Raw genomic sequence first — 18,528 nt, forward strand, 5'->3', positions numbered from 1 at the left:
ATTTATATAAATAAATCCTTTAGTCCGAGGCTTGTCAAGGACATGCGAGTCTTGAAATGATGTTGACCACTGGATGGTAAAAATGACGATCTATAAATTAGTTACTACCGTGATCTATTTGGCCAGAATATCCTGCAGTTCTAAAAACTTTACAACGTTTGACCTTATCAGACTAGCAATTATGTCTGTTAACGAACTTTTGTAACATCATTTATTTCAAAACATCAATGTTTGCAATAAGTCAAAACAACAGCATAAGATATGGCACTTACCTGCTCAGATGACATACATTTTTCATTATTTATTTGTCCATTCACTCAGATGTCCTGTATCCATGTGTACACCGATGCCTCGAAGCACATTCATCCGCGCAGAGGAGCAGAGCCGAAGCACAACCAAAACAATGTTCATTCGCAAGATGCATATTTTTTAACCGTTAGAAGACCAAAAGTTACATAGTGTAGCTTTAACTAAAACGGTTTAATAAAAAGTAAAAAATGTACTAAAAAATAAAAACTTGCTTCACCATGACAGTAGTTGACAATGAAAGAGAAAACTTACCGTAAAAGGCCAGCTCAAGAAAGATATAGCTGCAGGCAGAGCTCTAAACCTCCAGCAATGATAAACAGCCCCTAACACTAACCCTAACCATGTGTGGAAGTCACACTCCCTTTTAGAGCTGTCCCAACCCCCTTTTAGAGTAACCCCACCCAGAGAGTCTGCCCCCATTTAGGCTAATCCCACGATGGGAGAAAGGTGCCATCCATTGTTCCTGGCAGGCTACTAAACCTTACAGGCTCCATATGGTTAGGATTACGGTGAGTGTGGGATTAGGGGATTCGCTGCCTTCCAGGGACAAACCGTGGCCCCTATGTACAATGGGCAAGATCTCTGGGCTGCAGCTATACCTATTTGGACAGTTCACACTAATCTTGCTATAGCATCCCTTGCAGCAATGTTTAGAATGCAATGCATAGTTGCATTCTGTTTTTGAAATAACGCAACAGTGCCCACCCACTTTTTCAGCCACCAGGGTTCTGGAAGTACTGTATCTTTCCCATCCATTTCTTCTAGACTTTTCTTAAAATCCTTCATAAAAGAATTGTAAGCCACAAACAAAACCAACAAGCTGAATGAATCACAACATTACAAACTTTGTACTTTTGTCTTTTTGATTACTACTGATTTACATTGTTGATTATAAGTATAGAAAAGATATAGGATACCTTACTTGCAAAATATTCTGATATATGTGAAATATTCTGATATACACAAATATGTAAAGGGAGAGCGATCATTGACAGTGTGTCATAGGAGTGGGCGGTCGCTTCCAGGCTTGTTTAGTGGGCTTTTTTTTTGGCCGCGTTTCTCTGATCGGATCTTTCTCTGTTGGACCAGTTTCACCAAAATGTTCTTTTGTGTTCATTCTTTAGGGATGCATGCGAGTAGTATGAATAGATTCCAAACATACTTAATTCGGGAATGTGTGCATTGTCCTGTGACCTGAATATATGACGTAACAACCGTTAAAATAATCTACTCTGGTTTTATTAAACTAAGGAACAACCCTCTTGGAATATCACAGTTGAAATGACCTGCCCGACTCACAGTTCTCCACCGTTTTTTAAAATCAGCATTGTAAATGATGTCTCCTTAGCTCCCATGGCATTGTGCAATAATGGCGTGTCCAGCGGATGCACAATTCAGAATCTCGCTGGATTTAGTAGGTCATATGGGTATCTCTCGCCTAAGCTTTTATAATAATGACAATTTGTATACCCTACTCTATTGGCATACCGTATTTTGACATACTATATTGTAGAAAAGAATGCATATTCGGTCGCAGCTTAAGCCTGTCACAGGTGCCATGAAATATTACACCTTTCACTATTTAAGCAGGTAATATGGAAATTTTCAGTTTCATATATGGATGCAGACACTCTATAGACCTTAATATCCGTTACGTTACATGAAATCTCACAATACACTAAAGGGGTGTTATTTAGTTCATTTCACGAGAGCTTGTTTTTTTTTTCAAATGTGTATTTTCATAAAGATGTACAGAAAAAGTGTATATATACTGTATATATTACCAACATAAATATGACAACATGCACATTTACTTTGCTTAATTACCACTTGATGCTTAATTACCACTTGATACAAAAGCGCATGTAAAGCATTTAACAAACTGGAGATGTCCTAAAAAACAGCCTATAACAGAAACTCTTCACCTACACCATGATAAAAGAAAATGGACTTATAGTTCAAACAGCATTTTAAAAATGCTGCTGGCAAGTTTGCCTATCTAAAATCAAATGGATATTAAAGCTGTTGGATCAACTATTACATTCAGCTGACACACAAAAATCAATACTGACAATTTGGGTTGGCTATACATGTTCAACTCCAAAAGCCCTTTAGTGCAAAAGACTGTTCAAAAACAAAACAAACTTAAGAAGACCCTTTTACTTGCAGCGAAGGACTATCTAGAGCCACATAATAGACAAAGTGTCAATTGTGGATGTTGATGTTTCTAAGCGCTGTGCTCTGGTGATGTCAGAAACGTACTGAGCCCAAAAAATGGCCATGGGAACCATGCTTTAAAGTTCCTTCGATACATCATATTCACTAGTATTTGGATATCATAAAGAGCATCAAACAAATCAATTAACAGACAGTGTGTAAGCATAGGAGAACATTTGCTGGACATCCAGCATTTTCTGAAAGGAATGGTTCACCCAAAATTCTGTCATTATTTACATGTTAGCTGGTCAGCGATGTATTAAGGCCTAGAGCTGCAAGGAAATGTCCTTTGGAAAATATACTATGCACAAAATCAGCAACATCGTGAAAATTACAAAGTGTCTCTTTAGGATAGGCTGAAGGGATGGGGTTGTGGTCATACATTTCACTGAGTAAGCAGCAATGTATTTACAAGAAAGACATTCAGTTATTCTTTGTCTTATTTCCCATTAAACATTTCCCTTTTGCGTCAATGTCTGGTGTTATCTAGTGCCATTTCAGTCCCAGGTCTCGAGTCGTTTCTGCTGGTCGCGTCGATTCCACAGGCAGAAATAGCTAGAAGAGGCATTTCTTGAGAGATTTTATTCCTTAGGTTTCCCCTTTTGCCTCTTCTCTTTTGCTGTTGTGTATTTTTTGGTAATCTGTCCAGACACCAGATGGCAGTTCCTTGTGGGCCTGATGTGAGGAGGCACTTGGTAATGTGGTTTAAAGAAGACAGGAAATGCTATGTCATCAAAATGGGCTTTTGTCTCACCTCCAGAATATCTAAAAATTATTAAAAAGAAAAAGGAAAAAACATCGTAGGATTGTAACTGCAGTTAGCTATTGCTTCTTTGAGGCTGTCAAAAGGGCTGTGAAACTATTTACATTTTTCACTACCAAAATTAAAATTATATTTTAATTTTAAAATGTATAAGACATTTCAGTTAGGGGAAAAAGAAGACATCAGTGATCATCAGATTTTTACATTGACATTGTCAACAACTCTATAAGAGGATGCAATGAATAAATATAAACCAAACAGTTACATTATTGCAAATAACAGGCTACTTAACAAAAATGCATTCCATTTAAAACTAAAGTACATACAACTATAACATCAAAAGCTTTTTAGCCAGTTCATTTCCTCAAAGCTTAAGTAAAATAGTAAATACATTTTTAATACACAGTTTTTGCATTCGAATGTGCACTTTTATTTTAAATTTGACGATTACTAGAATTTTAATTTCACAGCCTTACAAATGTTATTTTAAATTTTCAATAAAACCTTGATTTTTTTAACCAGTGCAGTCACTAACAGATGTTATAATTTTTATATTTTAACATTAACCTAACACTGAAACCTGTTAAATTGCCTTAGTCCATTAACTTTTTTGGTGAAAGTATCACAGAAGCAACTTATAAATTGCTATCTTTCACACACCACTTCAGTTCAGAACTTGTAATTGGCTTCATAAGTCAGAGTGTTCTGATCTCGTATGTGCTTAAACCATTAATGTTTCGGCTCCACTCATGCACAACAGATACAATCAATACAGAACAATGTAACAACTCCCTAAACCAAATAAATTTATGAAACAACTGTTTTCCTTAAAAGGATAGTTCACCCAAAAATGAAAATTCTCTCTTTATTCACTCGCCCTCATGATATCCCAGGTGTGTATGACTTTCTTTCTTCACCAGGACACATTTGAAGAAAAACAGAAAAATATCTCAGCTCAGTAGGTAATTAAAATGCAAGTGGTCGTACTTAAATATTGATCTTTTTAGCACCAAAAGCGATTGTGTCGCTTTAGAAGACATTAATTTAACAGCTGGACTCGTATGGATGACGTTTATGCTGACTGTCTGTTCTTTTTGGAGCTTCAAAAGTCGAATTACCATCCACTTGCATTTTCTAATTTTCTTCAAATGTGTTCTGGTGAAGAAAGTCATACACACCTGGGATATCTTGAGGGTGAGTAAATGATGAGAGAATTTTCATTTTTGGGTGAACTATCCCTTTAATGCACATAACCTTGAGCAAGGCCCTTGACCCTATCTGTTCCAGGGGCGCCGTATCATGGCTGACCCTGCACTCTGACCCCAGCTTAGCTGGGATATGTGAAAAAAAGAATTTCACTGTATATGTGCAAATGTATAATGTGTGATAAATAAATAAAAATAATTACATTATAATTATAATTATTACCTGTCATGTCTTGTAACTGTTGTTATGGAATGTTTATTTGGAAGGCAAGTGTGCTTACCTGTGGTGATGCGATGCAAAGGAAGAGTCACATAGGTGAGATAAGAATACAGCAAGAAATAGTCCTCTTTTCTGTTCAGCTTGAGCCAAGAACCCACCAGTGATCGACTCGTCCCAGACAGAGATCGCGAGCGCAGGTTTGTGGTGTTGCACAGGTCTGAGGGGTGAGGAATTCAGTTGTCAATACCTTCAACTTCACTTCGTTTCAACAAAATTGGGTGAAATAAACACGTGACATATTCAGCAAAAAGCAGCCTTCAACACTGTAAATGACCAGATCCTCCTGTCTCAACACAGGGGCGCTGCACTCCACTGGTTTGAGTCCTACCTTACAGGTATATCCTTCAGGGTATTTTGTGTCTAGTGTCTAAGTCACATCAGTTAAGAACCGGGGTACCTCAAGGTTCAGTCTTCGACCCCTTCCACTTCTCAACACAAACTCGCTGGCACCTATAATCCAGGCACATGGGTTTCCTACCACTGATCAAAAATGACACTTATCTATACTTATCATTTTCATCACATGACCCCACAGTGGATGTATGGATCTCAGCTTGCATAAAGGCATCTCGGCCTGGATGAAAGAATATCAACTCAATCTAGCGCTACAGTGACCCTTTTCTTCCCAGTCAGCTCAGAAATTCATCACAACATTACTGTTCAGTTAGGCTCATCAATGAAAATGCTATATAGATCAGCAAGGAACTTGGGAATGCTGTTTGACAACCAGCTGAACTTCATGTACCACATCTCAAATGCCACCCAGTCATGTAGATTTGCACTCTTCAACATCAGGAACATCAGACTCTTCCTATCATGCTGCAAAACTCCATGTCCAGGCTCTTGTCATCTCTAGACTGGACTACTACAATGATCTGTGCTGCCCTTCCTGTATGTGCAATCAAGCCTCTGCAAATTATCCAAAATCTGGCAGTGTATTTGGTGTTAAACAAACCCAAGAGAGCGCATGTTACACCTACAGAACTGTCACTGGTTCAGCACCCTACTAACTCCACTCACTTTGAACCATACCTCTTTGTCATATACCTTACAATTAGGCAAAACAAGAATTCATACTCATACAAATGTCAATTAATTGAATATGTAGTCCAAAGCACAATCTTTTTTTTTGTATATATATATATAAATGTGTATATATATATATATATATATATATATATATATATATATATATATATATATATATATATATATATATATATATATATATACACACACACACACACACACACACACACACACACACACACCAATTAGCCACAACATTAAAACCACCTGCCTAATATTGTGTAGGTCCCCCTCGTGCCACCAAAACGGCCCAACCCGCATCTCAGAACAGCATTCAGAGGTGACATTCTTCTCATCGCAACTGTACAGAGCGGTTATCTGAGTTACTGTAGACTTTGTCAGCTCGAACCAGTCTGGCCATTCTCTGTTGACGTCTCTCATCAACAAAGCATTTCCATCCACAGAACTGCCACTCACTGGATGTTTTTTGTTTTTGGCACAATTCTGAGTACATTCTAGAGACTGATCTGTGTGAAAATCCCAAGAGATCATCAGTTACAGAAACCAGCCCATCTGGCAACAACAATCATGCCACGGTCCAAATCACTGACATAAAATTTTTTCCACATTCTGATGGTTGATATGAACATTAACTGAAGCTTCTAACCCGTATCTGCATTATATTATGCACTGCACTGCTGCCACACGATTGGCTAATTAGATAATCGTATGGATGATTGTTGGTGCCAGACAGGCTGGTTTGAGTATTTCTGTAACTGCTGATCTCCTGGGATTTTTGAGAGAGGTAAACAAAGTCTACGGTAACTCAAATAACCGCTCTGTACAATTGTGGTGAGAAGAATATCATCTCACAATGCTATTACAAGATGCGGGTTGGCGCTGTTTTGGTGTTACGATGGGGACCTACACAATATTAGGCAGGTGGTTTTAATGTTGTGGCTGATCGGTATATACAGTTGCAATCAAAATTATTCAACCCCCCTGACCAGCAATACATTCTGGTGATGTGAATTAAAACACATCAACTAAAACCTCAGTAAATCCAAGTAAGTTTTTAAGTACACATTTGAGTGATTTTGAGAACAAAGAGTTCAGTTTAACCAAATTTTAAAATAAAAAATAACATTCTCTCCACAAATGTCATGTCAAAAATATTCAACCCCCAAAGTCAATCATTTGTGGAGCATCCTTTATCCTTAATAACAAAATAAATGTTTCAGGTAAGTGTTCTCAGGCTTCGGACAACTCTCTATTAGAATATTTACACATTTCTCATGAGCAAAAGCTTCAAGCTCATTGACATTCTTTGGTTTCTGTGCTGCCACTGCTTCCTTGAAATCCCAACAAAGGTTTGCAATGGGATTTTAATGATGGACTGAAAGAAATTTAAGGACATTCCACGACCTTTCCCTGAACCAGATTTTGGACAACTTGGATGAATCCTTGGTGTTATTGTCTTGCTGGAAAATCCAGTGATCAACGAGCTTCAATTTACACACCAAAATGGCCTGATACCTGAAAGAATCCATGGTGTCAGTCACATAGTAAGGTTAGCCGTTTCCTGCAGCCACAAAACACTGACCCACCTCCATGCTTGACTGTGGGGATGGTGTCGTTCTTGTCATCACCTTGTCATCTTACTCCAGACGTACTGCTGACCCATGGGTCTAAAACTCATTTTCAGTTTAGTGTCATACGTCTATAAAACCTTCTTCCAGGACTCCACAGGTCTTTCCTAATTACTTCTTGAATATTCAGTCAACTGGAGTCAACATTTCCCTTGGTGAAGATTTGCTTTCTTCCACACCCCAAGAAGGCTGCGGTTGTACCATATTTAAAAAATGTATGAATGGTGCTGGCAACTTTGAATAATTTTGATTGCAACTATATGTGTGTGTGTATATATATATATATATATATATATATATATATATATATATATATATATATATATATATATATACACACACACACATATATATATATATATATATATATATATATATATATATATATATATATATATATATATATATGTGTGTGTGTATATATATATATATATATATATATATAAACTCAGCAAAAAAAAGAAACGTCCTCTCACTTTCAACTACTTTTATTTTCAGCAAACTTAACATGTGTTAATATTTGTATGAACATAAAAAGATTCAACAGCTAAGACATACACTGAACAAGTTTCACAGACATGTGACTAACAGAAATGGAATAATGTGTCCCTGAACAAAGGGGGAGTCAAAAGTAACAGTCAGTATCTGGTGTGGCCATCAGCTGCATTAAGTACTGCAGTGCATCTCCTCCTCATGGACTGCACCAGATTTGCCAGTTCTTGCTGTGAGATGTTACCCCACTCTTCCACCAAGGCACCTGCAAGTTCCCGGACATTTCTGGGGGGAATGGCCCTAGCCCTAACCCTCTGATCCAACAGGTCCCAGATGTGCTCAATGGGATTGAGATCCGGGCTCTTTGCTGGCCATGGCAGAACACTGACATTCCTGTCTTGCAGGAAATCATGCACAGAACGAGCAGTATGGTTGGTGGCATTGTCATGCTGGAGGGTCATTTCAGGATGAGCCTGCAGGAAGGGTACCACATGATTGGAGGATGTCTTTCCAGTAACGCACAGCATTGAGATTGCCTACAATGACAACAAGCTCAGTCTGATGATGCTGTGACACACCACCCCAGACCATGACGGACCCTCCACCTCCAAATCGATCCCGCTCCAGAGTACAGGCCTCGGTGCAATGCTCATTCCTTCGACGATAAACACAAATTCAACCATCACCCCTGGTGAGACAAAACCACGACTCGTCAGTGAAGAGCACTTTGTGCCAGTCCCGTCTGGTCCAGCGAAGGTGGGTTTGTGCCCATAGGCGACGTTGTTGCCGGTGATGTCTGGTAAGGACCTACCTTACAACAGGCCTACAAGCTCTCAGTCCAGCCTCTCTCAGCCTATTGCGGACAGTCTGAGCACTGATGGAAGGATTGTGTGTTCCTGGTGTAACTCGGGCAGTTGTTGTTGCCATCCTGTACCTGTCCCGCAGGTGTGATATTCGGATGTACCGATCCTGTGCAGGTGTTGTTACACGTGGTCTGCCACTGCGAGGACGATCAGCTGTCCTTCCTGTCTCCCTGTAGCACTGTCTTAGGCGTCTCACAGTATGGACATTGCAATTTATTGCCCTGGCCACATCTGCAGTCCTCATGCCTCCACGCAGCATGCCTAAGGCACGTTCACGCAGATGAGCAGGGACCCTGGGCATCTTTCTTTTGGTGTTTTTCAGAGTCAGTAGAAAGGTATCTTTAGTGTCCTAAGTTTTTATAACGGTGATCTTAATTGCCTACTGTCTGTAAGCTGTTAGTGTCTTAATGACCGTTCCACAAGTGCATGTTCATTAATTGTTTATGGTTCATTGAACAAGCATGGAAAACATTGTTTAAACCCTTTACAATAAAGATCTGTAAAGTTATTTGGATTTTTACAAAATTATCTTTAAAATACAGTATCCTGAAAAAGGGACATTTCTTTTTTTGCTGAGTTTATAATAGTGCCCGACCGATATATATATACACAGTGCATCCGGAAAGTATTCACAGCGCTTCACTTTTTCCACATTTTGTTATGTTACAGCCTTATTCCAAAATTTATTAAATTCATTATTTTCCTCAAAATTCTACAAACAATACCCCATAATGACAACATGAAAGAAGTTTGTTTGAAATCTTTGCAAATTTATTAAAAAGAAAAAAGAAAAAAAAAAAAATCACATGTACTTAAGTATTCAGAGCCTTTGCCATCACACTCAAAATTGAGCTCAGGTGCATCCTGTTTCCACTGATCATCCTTGATATGTTTCTACAACTTGATTGGAGCCCACCTGTGGTAAATTCAGTTGATTGGACATGATTTGGAAAGGCACACACCTGTCTATATAAGGTCCCACAGTTAACAGTGCATGTCAGAGCACAAACCAAGCCATGAAGTCCAAGGAATTGTCTGCAGACCTCCGAGACAGGATTGTATCGAGGCACAGATCTGGGGAAGGGTACAGAAAAATTTCTGCAGCATCGAAGGTCCCAATGAGCACAGTGGCCTCCATCATCCGTAAATGGAAGAAGTTTGGAACCACCAGGACTCTTCCTAGAGCTGGCCGCCCGGCCAAACTGAGCGATCGGGGGAGAAGGGCCTTAGTCAGGGAGGTGACCAAGAGCCTGATGGTCACTCTGACAGAGCTCCAGCATTTCTCTGTGGAAAGAGGAGAACCTTCCAGAAGAACAACCATCTCTGCAGCACTCTACCAATCAGGCCTGTATGGTAGAGTGGCCAGACGGAAGCCACTCCTCAGTAAAAGGCACATGACAGCCCGCCTGGAGTTTGCCAAAAGGTACCTGAAGGACTCTCAGACCATGAGAAACAAAGATTGAACTCTCTGGCCTGAATGGCAAGCGTCATGTCTGGAGGAAACCAGGCACCGCTCATCACCTTGCCAATACCATCCCTACAGCGAAGCATGGTGGTGGCAGCATCATGCTGTGGGGATGTTTTTCAGCAGCAGGAACTTGGAGACTAGTCAGGATCGAGGGAAAGATGAATGCAAAGTTTTCATGTTTATCTTTGCTATTGTTTGCTATGTTTGCCAGCTATAGATTGTCAGTGCAGTAAGTAATGTAGCAGATTAAAAGGTAAACATCAGAGCATCTTTTTGCAGCTCAGCAGACAACGGTGTGGTGGTAGATTGTGTCTGTTGAGTGTTGATTTCACGCTATGTTATTACCTTGTTGGTGAGACACAATGCTGGAAAGTAAAATAAACAACGTCCGTCTTTTACTCTCTGTGACAACGAGCTTATAGCTAACTAGCTAATCACGTAGCTACTTTCATTGTTTGTCAGCTGAGTGGAAGCTAATGAGTAAACATGTATTCACCAAACTGTTTTGTTCAGGATTCACAGTTTGGTACCCCCTTCAACCGAACAATTCCAGTTGTTGCATTTATAAAATGTAAAATTTAAAAGTCTGGTTTTCCACCGTTGAAAGTTTCCCCTGAACTTGTATAACAGAATATGATGTAACACTGCTGCCGCTGTTTATCTCGACTCGGCAGATGTAAATGCTTTTTGTGTTACAACCTGCCCTTAATTGACTGGCAGTATTAAAATATTCAGCATATGACTGATACTAAACAGTAATACTAATGTTTATTTAGTCATTTAATTTTTTTTTTTAATTTATTCTTTATTTTAATGGTCAGCATTTGACTGATATTAAATAGTACTGATGTTTATTTAGCTATTTGTTTTAGTTTTATTTATTCTTTATTTTAATGGTCAACAACTGACTGATAGTAAACAGTACTGATGTTTATTTAGCTATTTGTTTTATTTTTATTTATTCTTTATTTTAATGGTCAGCATTTGACAAATACTAAACAGTACTGATGTTTATTTAGCTATTTATTTTATTTTTATATATATTCTTTATTTTAATGGTCAGCATTTGACTGATACTAAATATACAGTACTGATGTTTATTTAGCTATTTATTTTATTTTTATTCTTTATTTTAATGGTCAGCAATTGACTGATACTAAACATACAGTACTGATGTTTAAGCTATTTATTGTATTTTTATTTATTCTTTATTTTCTCAGTGTTCATTTCTAGAATTTGTTAACAATGTATAATAATAATGTCAAATATTCTTTGATAAAAATATTTAAGAAAGCAGCCTTCTGAGTACCTTTGCATAGTCATATCGGTGCAAAATTGGTGAAATATCCACACAGAAAAGGTCTGTTTTCATTCCAACTCAAAAATTAACTATATCGGCCACCATATCGGTAATCGGCGAATTTTCCCCATTCTAAAATCGGTATCGGTCTCAAAAATCCCATATCGGTCAGGCTCTAGTTATATATATATATATATATATATATATATATATATATATATATATATATATATATATATATATATTGAGCAATGGGATTTTTTTTCTTTAATTACTTGAGCCAAAACAAATAGGCTACTTGGATTTTTTAATAAATGTTTTTGTCAAAAGTCCCATCTGGGTTTGTTTTGCCAAAAAATTTGTGTTTAAGCCCTGGCAGAGACGGGCCACTTCTAATAAACTGAATGGGAGAAATTGGAATGCCCAACCAAGGAGCTCATGCCCAACGGTCAATGGATGTAGAAAGTAAGTCCTGCCTTACGGGAAAAAGAGCCAATTACCTTTTAGATACAGACATCACCTGTCAATCAACTCAAGAACGCACATACGCATTAGCTATACAAGACAGGAAAATTAAGCTTTTTTAGCGTAATATGAGGTAAAGAAGCACCATTTATGATACCAGTTTTGTCAGATTATTTTTAAATATGTTCTTTGATCATAATATAGACAAACCAGTTTGGAGATTTTTGTGTCCCACCATTCAAGTAGATAGGAGCTGAACTGCCATGACTGGAAATAGCCTCCTGAGAGTGTTCCAAAGATGGCCGACTTCCTAGAAAGACTTTGGCCCCGGTCACACTAGGCTTTGAGAATGCGAAATTATTAATCGCAACAAACCAGGATATGATGTCATGTGCAAAGGCTTCTGGTTTTAATAAATAATAAATCACAAATAATATTACATTCAAAATGTTAGAACATGCAGTCTGCTCACTTTCCAGAAACAATAAAAACACGCAGCTTTGAAAAATGTATCCTTTAAATTGAGCCACAGCTGACTGGTTTATAGTCTGTTATTGATTTGTTACTCAGAACAAAAACCTGCTCCATTAGTTAATATGGCAATGAACCCAAACAGAACAACATTAAGCCAACTCTACCTGAATGGCCAGGTCTTTTGTCATTTGCATAAAGTTAACAAAATGAAAAATGAAAACAAAATGACTTCTGACTGCTTTGTCGCTGCAAACTTCCGTCAGGGTGAACGGCCTTTAATTACTAATGCCTTTTAAGGATAAACAACCTTTAAAAGTTTAATGCAACATGGGATTCTTTCACAAACCTGTAATGTGTCTGTGTGTTTATGTACATTACCTTCATCATCTTCCTCTCTGAAGAACTCCTCACTGTCATTTGCAGAGTGTGATTTCTTCATCTCAGCGATTCTGTTTCGGGGCACTTTGCGGCGCAGTGATGGTGAGAAGAAGGAGGGTCTGTTTCGCTCTGGGGTTGGGGGGGTGCTGAATGATGTCACCTGTGAGAAAAACATCAGTTTATTTTGATCTAAATTTACTTCAAGGGAATGTTCCGGGTTCAATACAAGTTTAACTCACTCAACAGCATTTGTGACGTAATGTCCATTACTACATAAATTTATTTTTTTACCTTTATTTATTTATTTATTTTTTTAAAGAAAAAAATCAAGGTTTCGAATCCAGGGCGTGCTGAGTGACTCCAGCCAGGTCTCCTAAGCAACCAAATTGGCCCGGTTACTAGGGAGGGTAGAGTCACATGAGGTAACCTCCTCGTGGTCGTTATAATGTGGTTCTCGCTCTCGGTGGGGCGCATGGTGAGTTGTGTGTGAATGCTGCAGAATAGCGTGAAGCCTCCACACACGCTAGGTCTCCGAGGTAACATGTACAACAAGCCACATGATAAGATGTGCGGATTGACTGCCTCAGATGTGGAGGTAACTGAGATTCATCCTCCACCACCCGGATTGAGGCGAGTCACTACGCCACCACTAGGACTTAGATCGCATTGGGATTTGGGCATTCCAAATTGGGGCAAAAAGGAGAGGAAAAAAAAAGAAAGAAAAAAATCACGGTTACACTACTACATTTACAATGGAAGTCTTTTGGGTAAGCATTCCAGAGGGTTTAAATGCAGAACTGTGAAGCTCATATTTTTGTTAAAGCATGAATTATTCAGTAAAACTACTGTAAAGTGTATAAATTGTCCTTTTTGAAGTGGGACTACTGTTCTAGCCAGACAAACTGATTGTTACTGATGCAATTCTTGTAATAAGTTTACTCCATGTAAACAGTGCTTTGCAGATAGTCACGTCACATCCCATTCTGGTATCTGCATATCGTGTGAAAGTTAGCTTTACATCAACATGACAACAAAGCTGGAAGATTAGAAATAACTTTATTCTATGATTCTATCACACTAGTCTCACGTTAACAAGTCTTGGGGCTACACTTATGAAACAGTAGCCAAGTTTCCATCTACTTTTTGCATTGTTCTGTTATCGACATAGTGAAATTGCATTCTCCTGCTCGTCTCCATTCAATTGGCCTGACTATAAAATAGTGCGTGATGAAGTCATCCTTAAAAAAACAACAACAACACGTTGATTAAGTTTTGGTTTATCGCAAAAGAAATCTGCCCTTGAGCCGTTTCCATACAGAATTTTGTGTTTACTGCAAATTGTGTACCTTTCGCATCCCAGATGTCCTAAAGAAAATTCACAAATCTTTGTTAAATGGAGAGAGAATTGAGACAATTAATTGAAAATGGCCAGCTTACTGTCATTTTAATTTCACAAACAATTGCAATAGTAGAAAATATCAGAATACAATTTTCAAATGGAGCAGTTTCTCATCTGGTAGAACTGCAACTGCCCTTATCCGATGAAGCTCATGAGTCTGGTAGTAGGGCGTTCGCAGTAGGGCGTTCTGGGAGGTTGTGGTGGAGAGACACTGCAACATTTTAGGATGTCATGACCAATGTTTGAGGTGCTTTGCCAATTCATTGGTCCTGATGTTGCGGCCATTTGCCACCGGTTTTGACCCGAAAGTGGATCGCCATTGCCCTGTTCAAGCTTGCAACCTGCACCAAGTACATGGTAGTGGGGGAAGCTTTCGGGGTAAGTAAAATGATCATTCATCGATGTTCATATGCTGCGTTCTCAGCTATTAAAATTTATATTCAAATTTATGCAGCGTTATAACAGGCTGCCAAATGTAGCGGAGACCAATGAAATTGCATACCGTTATTTAGTGGCGCACCTTGTGCCACAGGTGTATGGTGATCTGGATGGCACACACATCCCCATTCTTTCCTAGACAGATGGCTACCATGATTACGTTGATCACAAAGGGTGGCCATCCATTGTTCTCCAGGTACTTGTCAAAGAGAGGTGCATGATACAAGATATTTATGTTCCAGGAAGTGCCCATGATGCAGCTGTGTTTGCAGTGTCAGTGTCATGTGATACTAAATTTTTCTTTGTATTAATGCCATTTTTATCACAAAAATGTGTTTCCAAACTAGTTTTTGCGACATTTGAAGTATCGACATAAAGTTAAAATTTTGTTACATTTTATCGATTATTTGCTTTTCATCAGCTATATCTGGAAACATTTTGATGCATTTAATCTTTTTCACAAAAAAAAAAAAAAATCCTTGGATGGAAATGTAGTTACGTAGTATAAATTTTGATGTTTAATGCTTGGTCTTGTGTACTTCCATTGCAAGTGCCTACCTGTAAACATCTGCGATAATGGAAATTATCCAACAAAGCGGAAACTTTACAATAACTTGACATCTGATAAAGAAATTAACAGAAGGATGGGGAACAGAATATAGGTTTTCCTGACCCTCTCATGGAGGGGGGAATCTTGGTCTTCTTCAGTGCCGCAGGGCGAGGTGTCACCAGTGGGCACTCGACTCACAGCCATCTCAGCATGACCTTTGCCCTGAGGCCCTTTCATCCGCACAAACTCCATGTTGTTGTACTTGTAGAAGCCAAAAGACATGCGCTGCGCCATCTTAGCTGCCACACTTACCTAAAAAGACACAAGCAGACACCATGACATAAACTCAAATGAGTGCTTTGGACCTGTCCCAGGACTTTCGTTTTAAATGTAAGTGTTAAATGGAAGCGTACCCGGTTGTCATAGACTTTCTTGAGGGCTTCGTAGCGGATGGACCCTTGGAAGATCACACCCTGGAACGTGTTGGCCTTGTCACTGGCCACCAGCTCTACACAAACCATCTCACCTTCTCCAACGGTCATATCACTGAACACCTACAAAACACGTACACACAACCAGTTCATTTTGGATTTGGTCAGATTTCCTTGCTTCCATTAAAACATCCTCAAATCATGCTTGATAACGTGGCCCTTCGGGTTTTGTTCATGCCAGTCTGAGTGCATGCTGCCATTAAAGCAAACGAGGGACGTATCAAATACCAAGATATTGTCAAATTCATGTAAATATTTTAAATGCAACTTTTCACAATTAAAATGTATGAATTGACAGTTTTTAATTAGAAAAGAAAGCCAAACAGATGCATTTTCACTAGAGGTCAGTGCTAGTCATTAAAACATCTTATGTTGTCAGAAAATGAAAGTCATAATGGTTAGAAACGATATAAGGGTGAGTAAACTATAATAGAATTTTCAATTTTGGGTGAACAATTTCTTTAATCAATTATCCAATAAAATAATACATTAATATAGCATGAAAAACAGGATTTTACAATTAACTAAACTGCAAAATCATTCTTAAATTTTCATGACTATGACATCACAACCATGAGCTCATTAAAGGGATAGTTCACCCAAAAATGAAAATACTCTCATTATTTACTCACCCTCATGTCATATCAGATGTGTATGACTTTCTTTCTTCTGTAGAACACAAATGAAGATCTTTAAATGTATATCTCAGCTCTGTAGGTCCACACAATGCAAATGAATGGTGACTAGAACTTTGAAGCTCCAAAAATCACAATGGAAACATAAAAGTAATACGACAGTGTTTAAATACATATCTTTAGAAGTGATATGATAGGTGTGGGTGAGAAACGGATCAAAATTTCCTTCCAAAAACGTCAATTTTGGCAATTGAGGACTTCCAAAAGTCCTTTTTTTACTCTAAATCTCCACTTTAACTTTCACTTTTACATTTGAAAGTCACATGTGGTGCCTGTTTAGTTTCACTTTCACATCTGAAAGTGAAAGTTAAAGTGGAGATTTAGAGTAAAAAAAGGACTTAAATATTGATCTGTTTCTCACCCACATCTATTATGTTGCTTCAGAAGACATGGATTAAACCACTGGAGTGTTATGGATTACTTTTATGTTTCATTTATGTGATTTGTGGAGCTTCAAAGGTCATATCAACCATTCACTTGCATTGTATGGACCTACAGATCTGAGATATTCTTCTAAAAATCTTCATTTGTAATCTGCAGAAGAAAGTAAGTCATACACATCTGGGAAGACATGAGGATGAGTAAATGATGAGAGAATTTTCATTTTTGGGTGAACTTTCCCTTTAACATATGATCATCCACATTTTACCAACACCTTTTCAGAATTCAGCTCACTTGACCATCCCTGATGAACAATAGTGTGAACTACTCTCATATACAGAGGTAATCAAATCATAACAGAGGTCTTGTATGTACGGAGTAGGATTTGATGGCCAGTTATAGGTCATTCACATATAGCAGTCTCTTAAAGATACAGCAGCAAAATAAAAAATATGGGCCAAAATGAGGTTGGAAAATGGTCATGAAAAAAACTAAAACATTAGTTGTATGGCCACTTTAAGATGAGGCTTTAATCTGTGCTGTTGTAATTATTCTGAAAAATGCACTTGTGTAGAAACAACAAAAGCGAAAGCACATAAACCCGTCCAACCTGTCTGTACAAACCTTAGAAATATATAACCAATGCTGACCTTTCACTTCAAACATAGATGTACTTCATTTCCTATTGCAAGGGAACAGAAATCTGGGCAGGAGATAAAAATGTTCTTGTGTGACACATACAGCTCTCCTTTGATGAACCTCACGATACTGCATTACACAGATATTGAGGAATCAAGCAATATGACATGCAGTTGCTCCATCGCTCAATCATTGCTCAGTGTGATATTAAGTTTACCTCCTCGAAGTTGTCGATCATGAAGAATATGTTTGGGTAGCTCATTTTGGACTCTTCACCTTTGCTGTCCATGGGGTGTTTGCTTGGAGAAGCAAAAACTTGCTGAAAAATAAAGCGTGAAGAGTCTCTACCTCAAACACAGCTACATACAGCTCTAAAATCTGATTGGATGAAACACGTTCATTGCTGACATACACACAGTTTCTGTATTAGCCAAGTTGCAACAAACCATTAAAACCATAATGATAATGAACCATATTACAAAATAATTATTTTTTCTTTCTAGTATTAATAAAATGATTATTTATAGAAAATTGGTAGGGTTAACGACACCCCTTTACTGTGGTAAACTCAGAAAAGTAGCTTCTTTAAAACAATTTGAAAAAAGATATCATTAAAATAAAATATTAAAGGGATAGTTGACCCAAAAATGATAATTCTGTTACTCTTTCTATGCAACCTCAGTCTCTATTCACTTTCATTGTTTATTTTCCATACAATGAAAGCAAATGTTGACTGAGGAGGTCAGTTCCTAAAACATCTCATTTTGTGTTCCACAGAAGAATTAATGGGGGTAAACTATCCATTTAATATTCAAACTGACTTTAAACATGAATTCCAGTGAGTGTGCACAATTCTCATTCTTGAGCAACAGTGGGATAAATGGGAACTGTTGTGTTACCTGTGATTTCTTCTTGTGGATGTGAATGTCTCCTGCATCTGAGCGTGTGCAAACTGCACATGTGACCACATAGTCCAGCTGTGAGAAAAGACTTCATCAACACTTCACACAAACTACATGTCCAAAAATATGATACAGCTTCAA

At 38.1% G+C, this 18,528-nt stretch overlaps 1 protein-coding gene across 1 annotated transcript in view; it reads right to left on the reverse strand.

Moving 5' to 3' along the window:
- Positions 1 to 2,022: 2,022 nt before the first annotated feature.
- The window catches only part of LOC127437020 (uncharacterized protein KIAA0930 homolog), a 30,730-nt gene continuing 14,224 nt past the window's right edge, over positions 2,023 to 18,528 (reverse strand). Inside the window, exons 4-10 of the mRNA XM_051691648.1 lie at positions 18,385 to 18,462; positions 17,703 to 17,804; positions 15,693 to 15,833; positions 15,403 to 15,591; positions 12,893 to 13,052; positions 4,776 to 4,931; positions 2,023 to 3,291 (exon numbers count right to left, since the gene is read on the reverse strand). Of these exons, the coding sequence (XP_051547608.1) occupies positions 3,251 to 3,291; positions 4,776 to 4,931; positions 12,893 to 13,052; positions 15,403 to 15,591; positions 15,693 to 15,833; positions 17,703 to 17,804; positions 18,385 to 18,462 (867 nt within the window). The 3' untranslated portion in view covers positions 2,023 to 3,250. The remainder of the gene's footprint in view (positions 3,292 to 4,775; positions 4,932 to 12,892; positions 13,053 to 15,402; positions 15,592 to 15,692; positions 15,834 to 17,702; positions 17,805 to 18,384; positions 18,463 to 18,528) is intronic.

This window comes from Myxocyprinus asiaticus, chromosome 47, assembly GCF_019703515.2.
Source record: "Myxocyprinus asiaticus isolate MX2 ecotype Aquarium Trade chromosome 47, UBuf_Myxa_2, whole genome shotgun sequence".
NCBI classification, from domain to species: Eukaryota; Metazoa; Chordata; class Actinopteri; order Cypriniformes; family Catostomidae; genus Myxocyprinus; species Myxocyprinus asiaticus.